This window comes from Abramis brama (assembly GCF_963993115.1).
Source record: "Abramis brama genome assembly, chromosome: 13".
NCBI classification, from domain to species: Eukaryota; Metazoa; Chordata; class Actinopteri; order Cypriniformes; family Leuciscidae; genus Abramis; species Abramis brama.
The window spans coordinates 6,546,366-6,561,588 of NC_139975.1; the positions used below are offsets into that span (position 1 = coordinate 6,546,366).

A 15,223-nucleotide genomic window follows, 5' to 3' on the forward strand; every position below is an offset into this window, starting at 1 on the left:
AATTAGTCACATTTTCAATAACACATTAGAGTGAAAGGAGTCTTTTGACTCACACATTTGATTATGAAATCATACGGCATGGGTCTATAGGAGCAGGTAGTTTGTGAGTAGTGAAAATAAGAGACTAGTCTAAAGTCAAATAACAGTCGAGTCTCTATCACTGCAATATTTGTAGTCATACATCCACATTTCCGAACGCCACAAAAACAGTCTGATAACATTTATTCATTTTCCATATATAGTCCTCTTTTTTATTATTATTAACAGAGGTCAAATAAATTCATCAAGTCATATTTACAGAGAAAGGCAATAAATATTTTATAATAGTAATAAAATTATTATTTTTGCATACATTTTTTTTTAATTGTACGTGTGACATGATTGTTAGTAACGTCTGACAGACGATGAGTATATAGACGTGTGAATACTACAGCTATACCCATATGGAGAGTCGACCGCACCAACAGTGGCCGGAGTCCAGCGTCTGCAGAAGGGATTTCCTCTGTGCACCCGCGTCTCCAATGTTCTAGAACTGAGAGCAAGTGTTCTAGAATACAAATAACATGACTGATTGTCAGGTGGACCGATTTCATTGGCTTAATGACCTGGAAGTAGTCAAAATCCCACACTTAAAAGAGCATCAGGGACATTAAGAGCAATGCATCATACCTGGATTTTATGCATGTTTTGGTAGCTAAATTTTAGAAAGGACACAGGGTGACGGCATCATCAGCACATATGCAGGATCCAGCTGTAGGCTTAGAGCATTACAGCAATTCCCGGAAAACGTATTCCGGCTTCCGTCTGTTGGTTCTCACACACACTATTACCACAGCTAATGCTGATATCTAGCTAGTCAAAGCATGTTGATCTAAGCTGAATCACAGAATATCAAAAAAAATATCAAAGCGTTCTGCACGTTCGGCACACGAGAAGGCCTGGTGTCCGCTCAGACGAGAAAAGCATCCGACACGGCTCTTCAAAATATTGCACTCAAAGCTTCACGTTTACCTATGGAGGCCTGCAAAAGGTCACATGACCTTGTTATCGTTCTCTCGTTGCGTCTCCATGACAGCCCATTCCAGTGGAAAATATTGGATCCTTGTTCTCAGGGGCAACACAAATGAAAATAAAAAGGTTTCCCAGGCGGTGCGGTTTGCTCTCGTCGCTATTCCAGAGTTTTATCAGGAAACGTGTCAAAGCAGGAGACACTAGTTCCTTATAGGTCATCCTTAGTTAATCCAGTATAAATAAAATAACAGACACCAATATTACATTTAAAAAAAAGACCCACATTCAACTGCTGGGAGAAACTCAACGCTTCTGAAATATAAAAATAAAACATCTTTGAACTTTTTTTAAGCTTCTTGTCTTTTTTCCATAGCAATTGTTTATTTGCGTCCTCTTCCTTCTCCTGTTTCGGATAAGATTAAGGTGTTTGTAAGGCAAGAAGCACGTAGTGTCCTCGGAGAGCGGTGCGTACTCATCCTCACCGACTCAGTTCGTTTTAGGGTTGGTTTTTAAACGCCGCGCCCTTCGTGTCCGTTTGGTTACCGTCGTGAAACGGAACTCCTCCAGAGGGTCCACTTTTCCTTTGGGATGGCGCTTCATGAAATGCACTTCCTGCTGCGTCTGCGTGGTCTTGGAGCCTTTTTTGGGTCGACCCTTTCGATTGAAACCCAAATACCAGCCTTTGTACTTGGCTGACACCAGCGCCGTGTAGTTGTTCTCCAAATATTCCTCCACGAAGACGCACTCCTGGTTATTCCCATTGGGCTGAGGAGAGAGGACAAGACCAAATGTCAGAAAACAGCCCATTTATTAAAATAACCCCTCAACTAATGGTCTGATTGGATCTCCTAAAATGAAATTAAATGAAAAAATAAAATAAAACAATTAAAATAAAATAAAATTAATAAAAAATCTCAACAGCAATCAATAATGATGATAATGGTTTACCAAATAATTATATAATGGACATAAAGGAATTTGTTTAACTTCTAATATATTATGTAAAACTAAAAAGAGTGTAAAGTGTTTCAAGACACAGTAGCAAGAGAAATTAGCAAAGGTATTTAGGAAATCCGTTACCTGGTAACAATATTTGACTGAAAAATGTTATGATTGACCAATTAGAATAAAGTACCCTAGAGAGCGATTAATAACCATAAATAACTATATCTCATTGATCCATTGAGTGAAGAAAAATATAGAAAGAATCCTATGATGATTTTACAATATAGGAGTCTCAAATTCAGCATAAGAAACTAAACACACCCAATGACATTATCAGTAGAGATTTTACGCTGAATATCCCAATGTGGTTTGAAGAAAAAATCACATTTCAATGGTTTTCTCGGCTGACTGGGCGAAACAATTTAAAGTTTGATTAAAACTGATCTGCAGTTCACACATCTGCTACAAAACTGTTGTATGACAGGACAGATACGTGTCTTACAAAGCGTGTTTTTTAAAGAATGACTAGCCTCTTTCCCAACAAGACACAATAATTGTGCCCTTCAACTCAAGACCAGTTCAAAACAAGCCAGTGAAGCACGTAATGTCCTATTCATGGAAAATTTAGACATCTGTTGGTCTTTCCATTTAGATTTGTTTGTGGTATGGCAGTTACAAGAACTTGGAAAAAGGGACAATTTGAAGTTCAAAAAGCAGCCTCAATATTTCATTTTTGTTTAAATAGATGGTGTGAAAATATGTGTTGACTGGCTCCATCATGTAACCATCAGGGGTTGGTTGCAGTAGCAGTGCATACATTGCTCATACATCAAAGTTAACATGCTAAACATGCAAAACACAGGTCATTATGTGTTGCAATACATCAGCTCATGAGTAAATCAAACGCATACACACAGAAACAAAAAACACTTTCTCGTTACATTCACATCACAGATAATGTGGCCTGACCTGTTGTTTGCATGACGGTCTGAACAGCAAATCACATTGAGTCAGATTATAATCCAAACCAGTTCAGTAAACATACCTTTCCAATAATTTTGCCGTTTTTGTTCATGCAGATGTAGTATCCACTCTCTTTCCCTTTTATTCGAATGTGACTCCCGAATGTCTCTGTTTCCACAACAAGAAGAGCTGCAGGTAAAAATAAAACACAGGTTACACAAAGGTCATGAAGACAATGTGATGCGCACAGAATGATATTTTTATTTAAAAAAAAAATGTATATCCTTCAAGATCACACATGGGTCATATATATATATATATATATATATATATATATATATATATATATATATATTTAAATATTTTTAAGACATTATTGTCATGACATTTAAGCAATTCTTTTTTACCTTAATGCCAAAACATATTTAAAATATTTATAAAATTATTTATTTTATTTAAATATTATTTAAAGTATTTAAATATTGTTGTCATAAAAAAATCTATGTATAAAGTAATTTTTGTTTATTTATTTATTTTCCATGTTTGCAATGAAAATATTGTCAATATACAAACAGTCGTAATGGTCAATAGTTATATATAAAAAATATAATTTCTTTGTTTCTTTGGGGGTTTTTTTATTCTGCAGTGAAATATGACCTGGACCTTTTTTTTTCACTCATCAGTGGGATAGCTGTTGTAATTTATTTTATGTAGATGTACAAGAGAAACTGTATCATTCAGTAGTATTATTCAGAAGAAGCATTATTCACATAGTATATATACTATAGACATTCAATGCATTTTCACGCAGTATTTGGTACATGAAATAATATGTGTGTATATTGTGAATATATTTTTTATAGTGTAAAAAAAGAAAAACTTAATGATTCATCATAGACTGCAGCTCCCTCACAACTACTAAAACAGCAAACCCTCTCTCCCTCTCTCTCTCTCTCTCTCTCTCTCTCTCTCTCTCTCTCTCTGTAAGCACCTTTGTTAAGGGTCCCCTCTCTCGGGGGGAAGCAATCTGCCAAACTCCTTGGAGCAGTTCAGATCCCCAGGGATTGGGTTTCCACTTGCCTTTAGTTCGTGCTCACTCAATCAAAAAGTTAGGATGATCCATTTGTTTAACACACTGGGCTATTCAAAGGTGCTCAAAGCAGAGAGGCTTAGAGAGCAACACCAAAACTGTCCCCTTCCAAAACAGCCCAGGGCAACATGAGAGGAACGACTAATCCAGGCAGGGCACTTGAGATCAAATGAGGGTGGGAAAGATCCCACTCCTCCGAGCAGAGCCCTTCACAAGAACATGACGTTTTAAAAGATATGCCTGAAAGATTCCTGTATTTAAATGAACACTGTGCATAAAAATGTAATGTTCAAAGCAGCCAGCCCTCCATATGTGCATCAGCCGATTTCTTACTGTTGCAGCTTATTAATATTAAAGCACAGATGTCAACAGTAATGTGAAAGTCAAACAGGGGTGAAACCGAAGACATTTTTGAGATGTTTCTGGGAAGGCGAGTGTTTGCTGATAAATGAGCCATACGAGTGTTCGATCTGATCCAGCACTGTGTGCCTCATGTCAGTGTTCAAATATAGGGTTGTTTTTATTTTCCAGAAAACTGTCGGTTAAAGTTAATGTGAAACCAGCCATTTTACTTCCGTAACATGACGTAAACCAAGTGAAACTGAATATTCGGAGAGGATGGGTAATCAATTCTTTCCTGCATTTTTATCTCACGGAATATCAGTCTTCACACATAGGTTGCAAACAGCAATTTATGTTGACTTTACACATTTTGACTTAAACATACACAACCATTCAAGAGTTTGGGGTCAGTAAGATTTTTTGTTTGATTTTTTGCTTCTGCTCATCAAGGCTGCATTTATTTGATCCAAAAAATACAGTAAAACCATAATATTTTGAAATATTATTACAATTTAAGATTACAGTATTCAAATGTAATTTATTCCTGTGGTCAAAGCTGAATTTACAGCATTATTACTCCAGTTTTCAGTGTCACATGATCCTTCAGAAATCATTTTAATATGCTGATTTGCTGCTCAAGAAACATTTATTATTATTATCAAAGTTGAAAACAGTTCATTGCTGATTAATATTGTTGTGGAAACAGTGAAACTTTTTTTAGGATTCTTTGACGAATAGAAAGTTCAAAAGAACAGCATTTAATTGTAACATTATAAACTTATATACTGTCACTTTTCATCCATTTTATGCATTCTTGCTGAACAACAGTTTTCATTTCTTTAAAAAAAAAATGTTACTGATACCAAACTTGGTATACAAAATGGCAGTATAAATGTGCATAAATGCTCATAAATCTGAAAATCTTAACTCAATATGACTCATAAATAGCAGCTCAGAATTGAGGCATGATTTGAACATATGCTCTGCTTTCCTTTAGTTTTCAAATATTTCAAATACTTTTCATAATAACTTTGACAGGACAGCAGAGAGGGTGTGTGTGTGTGTGTGTGTGTGCGCGTGTGTGTGTGTGTGCGTGTGTGTGTGTGTGTGTGTGTGTGTCATGGAGTTCACAGGTGCCAGGTGTGGGGGTTTACCTGGATCTGCCTCCTCTCATGCTAACACAGGTACAGAGGAACAACTCAGCCAACGCTGCACTGCTTAACCAGACACTGACACATTTAAGCAGTAAACAACAGCTAGACCTGCTATAAACACTTACAGCTGATGATTTTATGATTTAATCAATTATTCTTTTCTATTCTAATTATTAATTAATCTTTCCATTAACTCACAAAACCCAGTTTGGGAATCCCTGGTACGACGCAACTACAGGCTGCATTCTCAACACTGCCACAAGGGGCACTATAGCAGACATAAGTATGAAAATGTCTGCTTCTATGGTACCTCTTTTCATTTAGGTCAACTTCTGTCATGGCCAGTTTGAAGAAAAATACCCGATTAATAATAACTGTCGCTTAAGTTTAGGGTCCAATTCTCACTATAAACTAACTGTTAACTACGACTTTTGCCTTAATAAACACCTAATTACTTCTTATTAATAGTTGTTAAGTTTAGGTATTGGGTAGGATTAGAGATGTAGAATATGGTCATGCAGAATAAGGCATTAATATGTGCTTTATAAGTACTAATAAACAGCCAATATCCTACTAATATGCATGCTAATAAGCAACTAGTTAATAGTGAGAATTTGACCCTATACTAAAGCGTTACCATAATAACACAGAGTTTAATGGCACAGACATTTGAAGATAACAGTTGACACACAACTGCTGAGAGTTGTTGTAAGACTTACTGCAATCAGAACACAACCCAAACCATCTAAACACAAATATGAACACAACCCAGTGACTAACCAAATGAACTATCAATCAAATTCTAAATGAATGAAAATGGGATATCTGATCATTTACTCCCCCTCATGTTGTTCAAAATCTGAATGATTCCTTCACGAATCAGGCATCATTACTTTTCTCATTCATGTGCAAAGGAGAATTAAGGTTGATATCAAGATTTTGACTTCATAAACAAAGAAAGTCATACACGTTTGGACCAACTTGTGAGTAAACGATGACAGAATATCATTTGTAGGTGAATTATGCATTCAAAATGTAATAATCTTGATCCTCCCTTAAGAACTCAAGAGTCAAACAGAAATGGGGAACTAGGATTATAAGACTGTATGAAAAACAGTATTATGCAGGTACAGGAATCCAGGACTAAAGGTTTACGTTTGGGAATCTTTATGCTGAACATCTCTGACTGACACAAACGCGCACAAGACTGGAATATAAACATGCTTGTATCAGTCGGCAAAGTTAAGTGCAGCATTCAGTGTGTTTATCTTCACACAGAGTTTCTGTTCTCACACTAGCACCGCTGGGGCACGCTGCCCATCAGTTCTGCGCTTTTTGTTTTGTTTATACTTTGATACATTTTGATTAATAACGGTTCAGGTTGGATGTTAAAGAGAAGAAGTTCATCTTAGATATGATATTAGCAGATCCAGATGGAATGCTGATCTGGGGAAATATGGTATTTAAACATGGTACAATTTGTTAAATGGAGCTGAGAGAACTACACACTTTGTGTTTGTGGAAAGCATTATAAAAATTAGCCAAAATATTTAGTACATTAAAAATCAAAGAGGCAGATTTAATGATTCTGAAGCTATTCATGATTCTCAGATTCATGCACGCTCACAGCCAGAGACTCGAAAACATGCAAAAAATAAATAAATGCGAGTTAAAGAGAGTTTAGTTCTCCTAAAAAAATCTTTTATCATTTACTCACCCTCATGTCATTCCAAACCTGTATGACTTTTATCATGTTGAATTTCTAATGAGCATCCTGCAACTCTTTTAAATATATTTGAAAGTGAATGAAATCTAACTCTTAAAGTCAGATCCTTGCATGATCTCTGAGTGATTCGTTCATGATTCAGACTGATTCGGTCAATGAATATGTTTACATGCACAACAGCATTCCGATATGAATTTGACAATATTTCAATTAGTATTGGGTCATGCAATCCATTTTAAGACAATATTCTGATTTCCCAAATTCCAGTTCACACCCCTGCAATAAAAACATTAAATTGAATGTCATTAAATGAAAGTTTCAGGAATGAATGATGTATAAATAATGTTGTTGTGCTAACATTTTGAGAACATTATTATAGACCAGATAAATGTGAACAAACGTTCTATTAATGTTACTGGAAGAATGTTTGCTCTTGCCAGAATGTTAGCTAAAGTTCTGAGAACGCTCAGTGTTAGCTGAGAAAGTCAAACTGGTTCATATGTGGCTGAACTATCCCTTTAAATCGTTCTGCCTAACAGCAGAATAGAAACGGAGTGAAATGATAAAGGTTCTTTTGATTCATCTGAGAGCACAGGAACACTCCCGTACCGTACTTGCCCCCATCGTCTCCATTGGCGTTGATCTTCTTGCCCAGGATCTGCACATGTTTCCCAGTGGTTCGGCTGTAGAGCTGATATATCCGTACCTGCTTCCGACTCACGTCGTCTCGAGTGTGGTTCTCGATGTAGAACCGGAAGTCGGCGGAACTCTGGTGAGATTCCTAGAATCAGCAACAACAAAAAGTGTTGATCTATCTCTTGGTTCACTTGTACAACTGCATGTATTTTAAAGTCAACATTAAAACACATTAACATGTGATGAAAGTCAACATGACACAACTGCCAATATCAGTTCAGCCAATTAATGCATGAATAATGAAAATACAAAGGCATTTTTTTTAATTCAAAACAATATTTCCACCAACTAAATGAAGAGAGTTAAATATAAGGTTAAATTGATATTGACGGAAAAAAATCTCTTCTCTTCTCTTCGAAAAACCAAATATCTCTTAAGCTAAGCCTAGGCTGCATTTATTTCTGGAAGCTTGTTTCTGCAACAGAATAAGAAATAAAAAACGTAATTGCGACTTTTTATCTCACAATTTTTACTTTTTTCTCAGAATTGTGAGATATAAACTTGCAATTGTGAGTTATAAAGTCAGAATTGTGAGATATAAACTCGCAATTCTGAGAAAAGAAGTCAGAATTGTGAGATAAACTCAATTGCAATAAAAAAAGTCAAAATTGCGAGTTTATATCTTGGATTTCAAGCAATTTATTACATTTTGCTGAAAGATTATTATAAACTTGCAAAACATGCTGCACTAAGATCACTCACAATGAGTGAATTGTGAATTGTGCATTAAGAAAGTAAATAGGGTCAAATTTTTCAATAAATGTTCAGATCACAGTTCAGATCACAGTGATTCCTGCATGTTTTAGTGGCCGTCTCTCTCTCTCTCTCTCTCTCTCTCTCTCTCTCTAAATAAAACATCTGAATATTCTGAGCCTGGAGCTACAACGAGAAGTGAAGTTTTCAATTTCCACTAGCAAGTCTCCAGCAATTATCCACCTGAAAGATCTAACTCTGTCATCAAACAAATATCTGCCTAAGGTAAGAATCACACTCATAAATCACACATACACACCTGTAAGTATGGGAAGTACATGTACACAACTGTTGCACTGACACACACACACACACACACACTAAAGCACTAACATAATAAAATACAATGCAGCTTGCCATGGCCTCTCTTGTCGCTCACATTCACACTCACTTTATACAAAAATCACCAATCCACTTCTCATCCAAAAGCCTCTATCTTTCCTCCTCCTCTTCTGTCATCCTTCCATATGTGAGGAAAACATATACCTCTAAAAACCCTGGAATCCCCGTCCCAGCCAAGACTACTCTCTCGGGCTGAAACGAGGGGTAATTATCCTGTAATGAGCTTTTATGTGGCTTCTCTCAGGTGGTTAATTACACTCACATTACATGCTTTCACTTCATGTTATTTTAACCTCAGCTAATTAATGACATTTAGAGAGCACAAGGGGAAACACGCAGCTCACGGTACAAAAAAAGAGAGATCTATTCAACAGAGTTGAGAAAGAAACTTCCATTGAGATTCACGCTGAATGCAGGACTGCTTAGAAACACGTCAACATGACACAACCGCCAACATTAACCCATTAATGCAGGAATTATTCAATCCAAAGCAAAACAGATTCTTTTAACAAAGGGGGGCGGATTTTTTTTAAATATTTTTGAAAGAAATCTTCACCAAGACTGCATTTATTTGCTCAAAAATACAATAAAAGCAGTAATATTGTGAAATCTTATAATATTTTAAAATATCTGTTTTATATTGTAATATATTGTCAAATTTAATTTATCCCTGTGGGTTTTCAGCATCATTACTCCAGTCTTCAGTGTCACATGATCCTTCAGAAATCATTCTAATACGCTGATTTACTGCTCAAGAAACATTTTTGTAAAAAAAAAAAATAACTTTTGTAACATTACTGTCACTTTTGATCAATGTAATGCATCTTTGATAAATAAAAGTATTTGATTATTTAAAAAAATAAAATAAAAAATCTGACCACAATCTTTTGATTTTTAGTGTGTATTTATTAATAAATGTCTACAATGTATGCTACAATAAATAAAAACACAATGACATACAGAGGACAGTCATATAGAATTATGAGAAAATGTCAAAGATTATGAATGGTTTAAAAACAACTTTTAAAGATCTGACCACCGCAGTGGACACATGCAATGAGGGTTAAACAAACCCAAAGGTATTTCACAACGTAGTTAAGAGTTATTTTCGTGTAAAAAAAAAAAAAAAAAGAAGCCTAATAATTATTATTAGTTCAAGTTGGCCGGCTACCTTCATCCTAAATCTTTCTAGCAAAATAAACTGAATTTGTTTTAGTCATTGTTACATTATCTTCCTATAGATGAATCCATGAATCACATTCAAACAGAAGCTATCACACGTTGTATCTACACTCTTAAAAATAAAGCTTTATGTCCATCGATGGTTCCATTAACAACCTTTAACATCAATACAACCTTTCCATTCCACAAAAGGTTCTTTATAGTGGAAAAAAGTTTTTAAGATTATCAAAATGTACTTCACATTAAGAAAAAATTATTATTTTAAGAACCTTTCACTGAAAGGAACCCAAAATGGCTATTCTATGGCATTGCAGCAAAAACCTTTATTTTTAAGAGTGCATACAGAAACCAGGTTCATTTCTGCTTGCAATAACACATACATACACAGCTCATGCGCACACACAGCCTCTCCTCAGAGTCGGAAGGATTCACTCTGCAATCTGGCAATCTAGTCAAACACAGAGATGTGTTTTGTAGACAGTTGTGTATACGGACGGGAGCGGGAAGGCAGAGGGCATGCCTATGCAGAGAGCCAGCCACGGCCAAGCATTTTTATCATGCCGCCCGATTCCCTTCAAAGCAAACCTAGGCAAACTGATCTCACTGCGACTTCAAAAGCCCGACCCCGTCCCAGCTAAGAAGCCGAGCCACTCTTGCATGTCAGATAGGCCCTATCTGCAGACACCACTCTCTGAGCAGGATACATCTCAGGAAACAACGCCACTTAAACTGTGCTTATCGCCCCGTCTTTCACTGCATCTCCTTAATAACAACTGTGTTTGTTTTCTCAGGGAGAACCTATAACAACAGCGAAGCAGGTGATACTCTGTCTATCATACTACCGTCATCACGGACTCAGAAAGCAGGCTGTGCCACACTAAAGCCTTGTTTGTGCCAACTGCTTTGGAACAAAACCGCACGCAATTATATAACCAACATGGGTCTCGTTTTCTTCAAACCAGTGGCTTTTGTTCCCGGTTGGAGGGGTGATCGCCCCCTTTTATTACGACATTCTGATGCAAGTTTTATAATCACAATGCCCTGACCCATTTGCCATGAGGAAAAAAAAAAAAGTCTTTATTAAGCCGTCCCCGCCTTGTGAGGTATGTACATCTGTCAGTAAAGACGGATTTGAGGAACTGCACATATCTAATTACTTATTTGTTGGCTGAATTAGTCACCTTCCTGAAAAAGAGCCCGAGATTGCAGATAGTCTTACCTTAATAGCTTTTAAAAGGAAATACGATTTGTTTGGTCACTTAGCTGCCTTAGACTACATTTTTGTTCTATATATTTTTTTTATTTCTTGATAGATAGATAGATAGATAGATAGATAGATAGATAGATAGATAGATAGATAGATAGATAGATAGATAGATAGATGCACAAATTGCTTATTTTTGTACTCAGCATTAAATCAGTCAAAGCATGACTTTACTAACTACTGGGAGGGAAGTAATTATGTTTTAGACAAGTACAAGACTCGTTAGAAAGAAAAAAAACTTGAATAATGTTTATCCCAGCTCTAAATAAAACACAAAGAAGCACAAAAGGAAAACTCAGACTCGTTTTTTTTTCTTTTCTTTTTTTTCTTTTTTTTAGAGAGAGAGAGAGAGAGAGAAAGATACATTCAATTCCTCTGGCAAGACCACCAACAAATCCAAAGACACTTTTTAATTTTACAGCCTCTGGGGTGTAGATTTCCCATGCCTCTGTTTTCAAAAACCTTAAAACAACAAATGAAACAAGCTTTGTGTTTGCGCACCGGCGGCACATCCTCATAATCCCTCCCTTAATCCAGATTCATGATGACAGTGAAACAGCCAGACTTACCTGCAACTGGAAGTAGAGGACCAGTAAATGTAAACACCTGGAAAGAGAAAGAGAGAGAATGAGAGGGAGAGAGAAAGAAAGGGAGAGAGGGGGAGAGACACAGGAGGGAAGTAAGGAGGGGTGAATCACAAGCAATTACACCAGATAAAAATATAGCAGTACATCTTAAACCTGGCTTTGAGCGACTTCTATTGGCAAGAATGCACGAACTCAAAGTGAATCAAATAGACTATTAAGAATATTCCTTACACGTAGATGAACCTTGACGGCAGGACAGACATCTTGGTCAAATACACCTGTTTCCAGCGTTTGCCGCTCCTGTAAGTGGCGCGCGGAGCCCCGCCAGTGTCTCACACACAAAATCCCGTAAGAGAGGTGCAATCCCAGGGAAAAGAGAGATGCAGCACGTGTAAATGTGCCGCTGGAAGCAGCATGAGGCTGTTTCTTGTTTGAAAAATATCTGAATAAACGCAAATCAGTGTCTTCCCAGTGGTCCCTCCGTTCCTCCGCGGTCCGCGCGCGCTGCGCTCTCTCGCCAAAGCGCGCAAAGATTGAATTGGAAAAGACTGACGCGGGGTGTCTCCTCCTCGGTGAACAATCCGTGACCTTTCGTGCTTATTCTTGATCCAGTATGCGATATAAAAAAGATAAATTCCGTTCGTACCTGCCGAGGACACCGGATAGTGCACACCTTACGTGGATCATTCCAAGCTTCCCGTGTTCATTGTTTGAAGAGGGAAAAGTTTCCCAACAAGTCCAAGCTGTCAGGGTAGATGAGTTAGGGTTATAAGTATCTTCTTTAGATGTTGCTTCACTGTTATCCAAGTAGTTTTTTGCATTAAAGGCGCTCAGACCCGTGGCAAATCCTGGAAGAGCGCTGGGTGATGGGACGGGACTGTCTGTCTGTCTGTGTGCCGAAGAGGGCTGGAGCGCACTGAGGGGTTTTGGGTTGGTGGTGGGTGGAAACCTGTCAGTGGTTTTGCACCTGATAGGGTGATCTGAGAGAGTCCATCGGTGCGCGGAATGCGCTTTTCCTCTGTCTGAGCAGTTTCCTTTGCGCTCCTCGTAGTTTCTTGAGCTCTTTCGTCGTTTCACTGTCAGTCTGTGAGAAATGCTTGCGAATTTCACATATGAACTCGTAAACAGGTGCATTTCAGTTGAGCAAAACCAGACACTCGCTGTTGAGACAACCAAATTCTCATCTGATCGGGTAGCAGAGACGTTACACTCACTTTTTCAAAACTATAATAATAATACATTAAGGTCGCACTTTATATTAGTTGTCTTGTGTGTATTTACATCAAAAATTAGTACAATGTACTTATTGTGTTATTGTACAATGTAAAAACATGTATGAATGCACAAAGAAATAAGTGCATTGTATCAAATGATTAATTTAAATGTTAGTACATAGTTAAAGACAATATAAAGTGGAACCGAAATTAATACTTAGATCAAAGACAAATAAAGTTGTTGGAGCCGATAAAAATGGAGAAATGTTAAATAATCAAGTATTAAACACACGTGCCAAATTCTTAGAAATGTAATATTTGTGTCCATGATTGTGTCATACATTTTTGTAAAAATAAATATATATATATATATTGTTTAATTTTTTTGTTTTGATTTAGTGACTCTAAAAGTTGGGTAAACACCAGGTAAAAGTACTAAAATACTTTGCTTGCACTACATCACTACTCTTTTTTATTATAATGAATATACATGAATATCAATAGGTTTTCTTGGGTTACTCCATTTGACCTAAACAAATCACACCAAATATGTCAAAATGTGTGGTATTTTTAATAACTTAATGACCGTAACACACTGTCTCTCCTTTAATGATTTTCATATAACATGACAACAAAATAGCTTTCTTATTTTATTTTTTTTAAAGTGTCACATCATTGACTCACATAAATGTGTTTGAGGTAGAGGTGTAAATTAAATCCCTATATGTACTAGTTAATGGCACATCAACATCAAAATTTAAGTATTTAAAAAGAAATGTGCTTTGAGTATCCATCCACTGATTACCCTCATTTCAGCTCGTTTGTTAACTTCCCAAAGCAGAGAGCGTTCCATTGGTGGAGTTTGTTGATTCCTCGCAGACAGCATTGAAATGCAAGTGCTTGTCGAACTCGAATTTTCAATATTGTGCTATAAGTAATCGGGCATTGAAATGCACCAGAGGTGTGAATGTGTTTACAAGGTCTTCTGAACATGCCCCCTGCCAGCTGCAGGTTTATTCCCTCAACAGCCCTTTTCTCAGCTGTGAACAGAGCAAAAAGAAACATTTACTCATTTACATTACTGCTCTTACATGTTTTACCGGTAGTGGAGTCTATCATTTGCACAGAATTAACTTACAAAGCACAGCTTAAATTAAATTTAAGTAAAATACTGGTCCCAGTTGACATTTTTGGTGTCCAGTATATTTATAATGAATCTGATTAATTCACTTTTAAAGTCTGGCCTAGGTAGTTGAAAAATCACACACTTCATTAACACCAAATTAAATCCTAGTGACACTACTGTGCTTTTAGCATGTGCTCTTTCTTTTTTATTATTTCCATGCACTCTTCTTCTAATAAAATAATACATAAAAATAATAGTAATAAAAACGCTAACCTATAAATCAGGCAGGTTGATGTCGAGTGAAGTGAATATCCTTTGAAGTGGATCACCTGGACCATGCGGTAAGCTCACAATTATCCATTTGGGAACAACCAAAACAAAAGCGGTTTCAATGAAGAGACGAACACAAAGATTAGTCCGTCATCATCCAAAAAAGATCAAGGGAGGCTTTGGCAATATGACAACCTACAGAACATTTCCTGCAACAAGGCCGAGATTGGGACGCACAGTTCTAACGGATAGGAAGTCACACTCTGGCATTCTCTTGAATTCGGAAGTGGCTAGATCTTTCCGAATATTCAAAGCTTTGGATACCGCATCTGTCTTACAGGGTATTAATTATTCACGTGGCAGATTCCAAGTGCAACTTATACTACAGCGAGGTCCAACTTCATTTATCTAGTGTGAAGCATAGACATAGTTGTGTTTAAATTGTCTTTGTTATTTATTAGAATTGCACTACTTGGAAGAATAAAGACAAAACGAATGAGCGATCGATTCCAACAGTTATTCCTGGGAGAGCTGGAGAGGTCTACATCACACATTTAA

At 36.8% G+C, this 15,223-nt stretch overlaps 1 protein-coding gene across 2 annotated transcripts; it reads right to left on the reverse strand.

Moving 5' to 3' along the window:
- Positions 1-232: 232 nt before the first annotated feature.
- Positions 233-12,956, reverse strand: fgf24 (fibroblast growth factor 24). Of its 2 annotated transcripts, none has more exons than XM_084134054.1 (5): positions 12,287-12,956; positions 12,038-12,074; positions 7,850-8,012; positions 3,002-3,108; positions 233-1,776 (listed from the first exon to the last, which is right to left on the reverse strand). In XM_084134054.1, exons 1-5 carry the CDS (start codon positions 12,316-12,318, stop codon positions 1,498-1,500), a joined length of 618 nt encoding a protein of 205 aa, XP_083990180.1. In that variant the 5' UTR covers positions 12,319-12,956; the 3' UTR covers positions 233-1,497. The 2 variants fall into 2 exon arrangements, with proteins under 2 accessions (XP_083990180.1, XP_083990179.1); XM_084134053.1 differs by having other exon boundaries at positions 7,841-8,012; positions 12,287-12,953.
- Positions 12,957-15,223: the final 2,267 nt, after the last annotated feature.

Excerpts from the sequence above, each read along its gene's own strand:
- fgf24 (XM_084134053.1), bottom strand. The coding sequence starts at position 12,318 with ATGTCTGTCCTGCCGTCAAGGTTCATCTACGT. Across the intron at positions 12,075-12,286 it reads CCGTCAAGGTTCATCTACGT|GTGTTTACATTTACTGGTCC; the intron begins GTAAGGAATATT and ends TTCTCTTTCCAG. Across the intron at positions 8,013-12,037 it reads TCCTCTACTTCCAGTTGCAG|GAATCTCACCAGAGTTCCGC; the intron begins GTAAGTCTGGCT and ends TGCTGATTCTAG.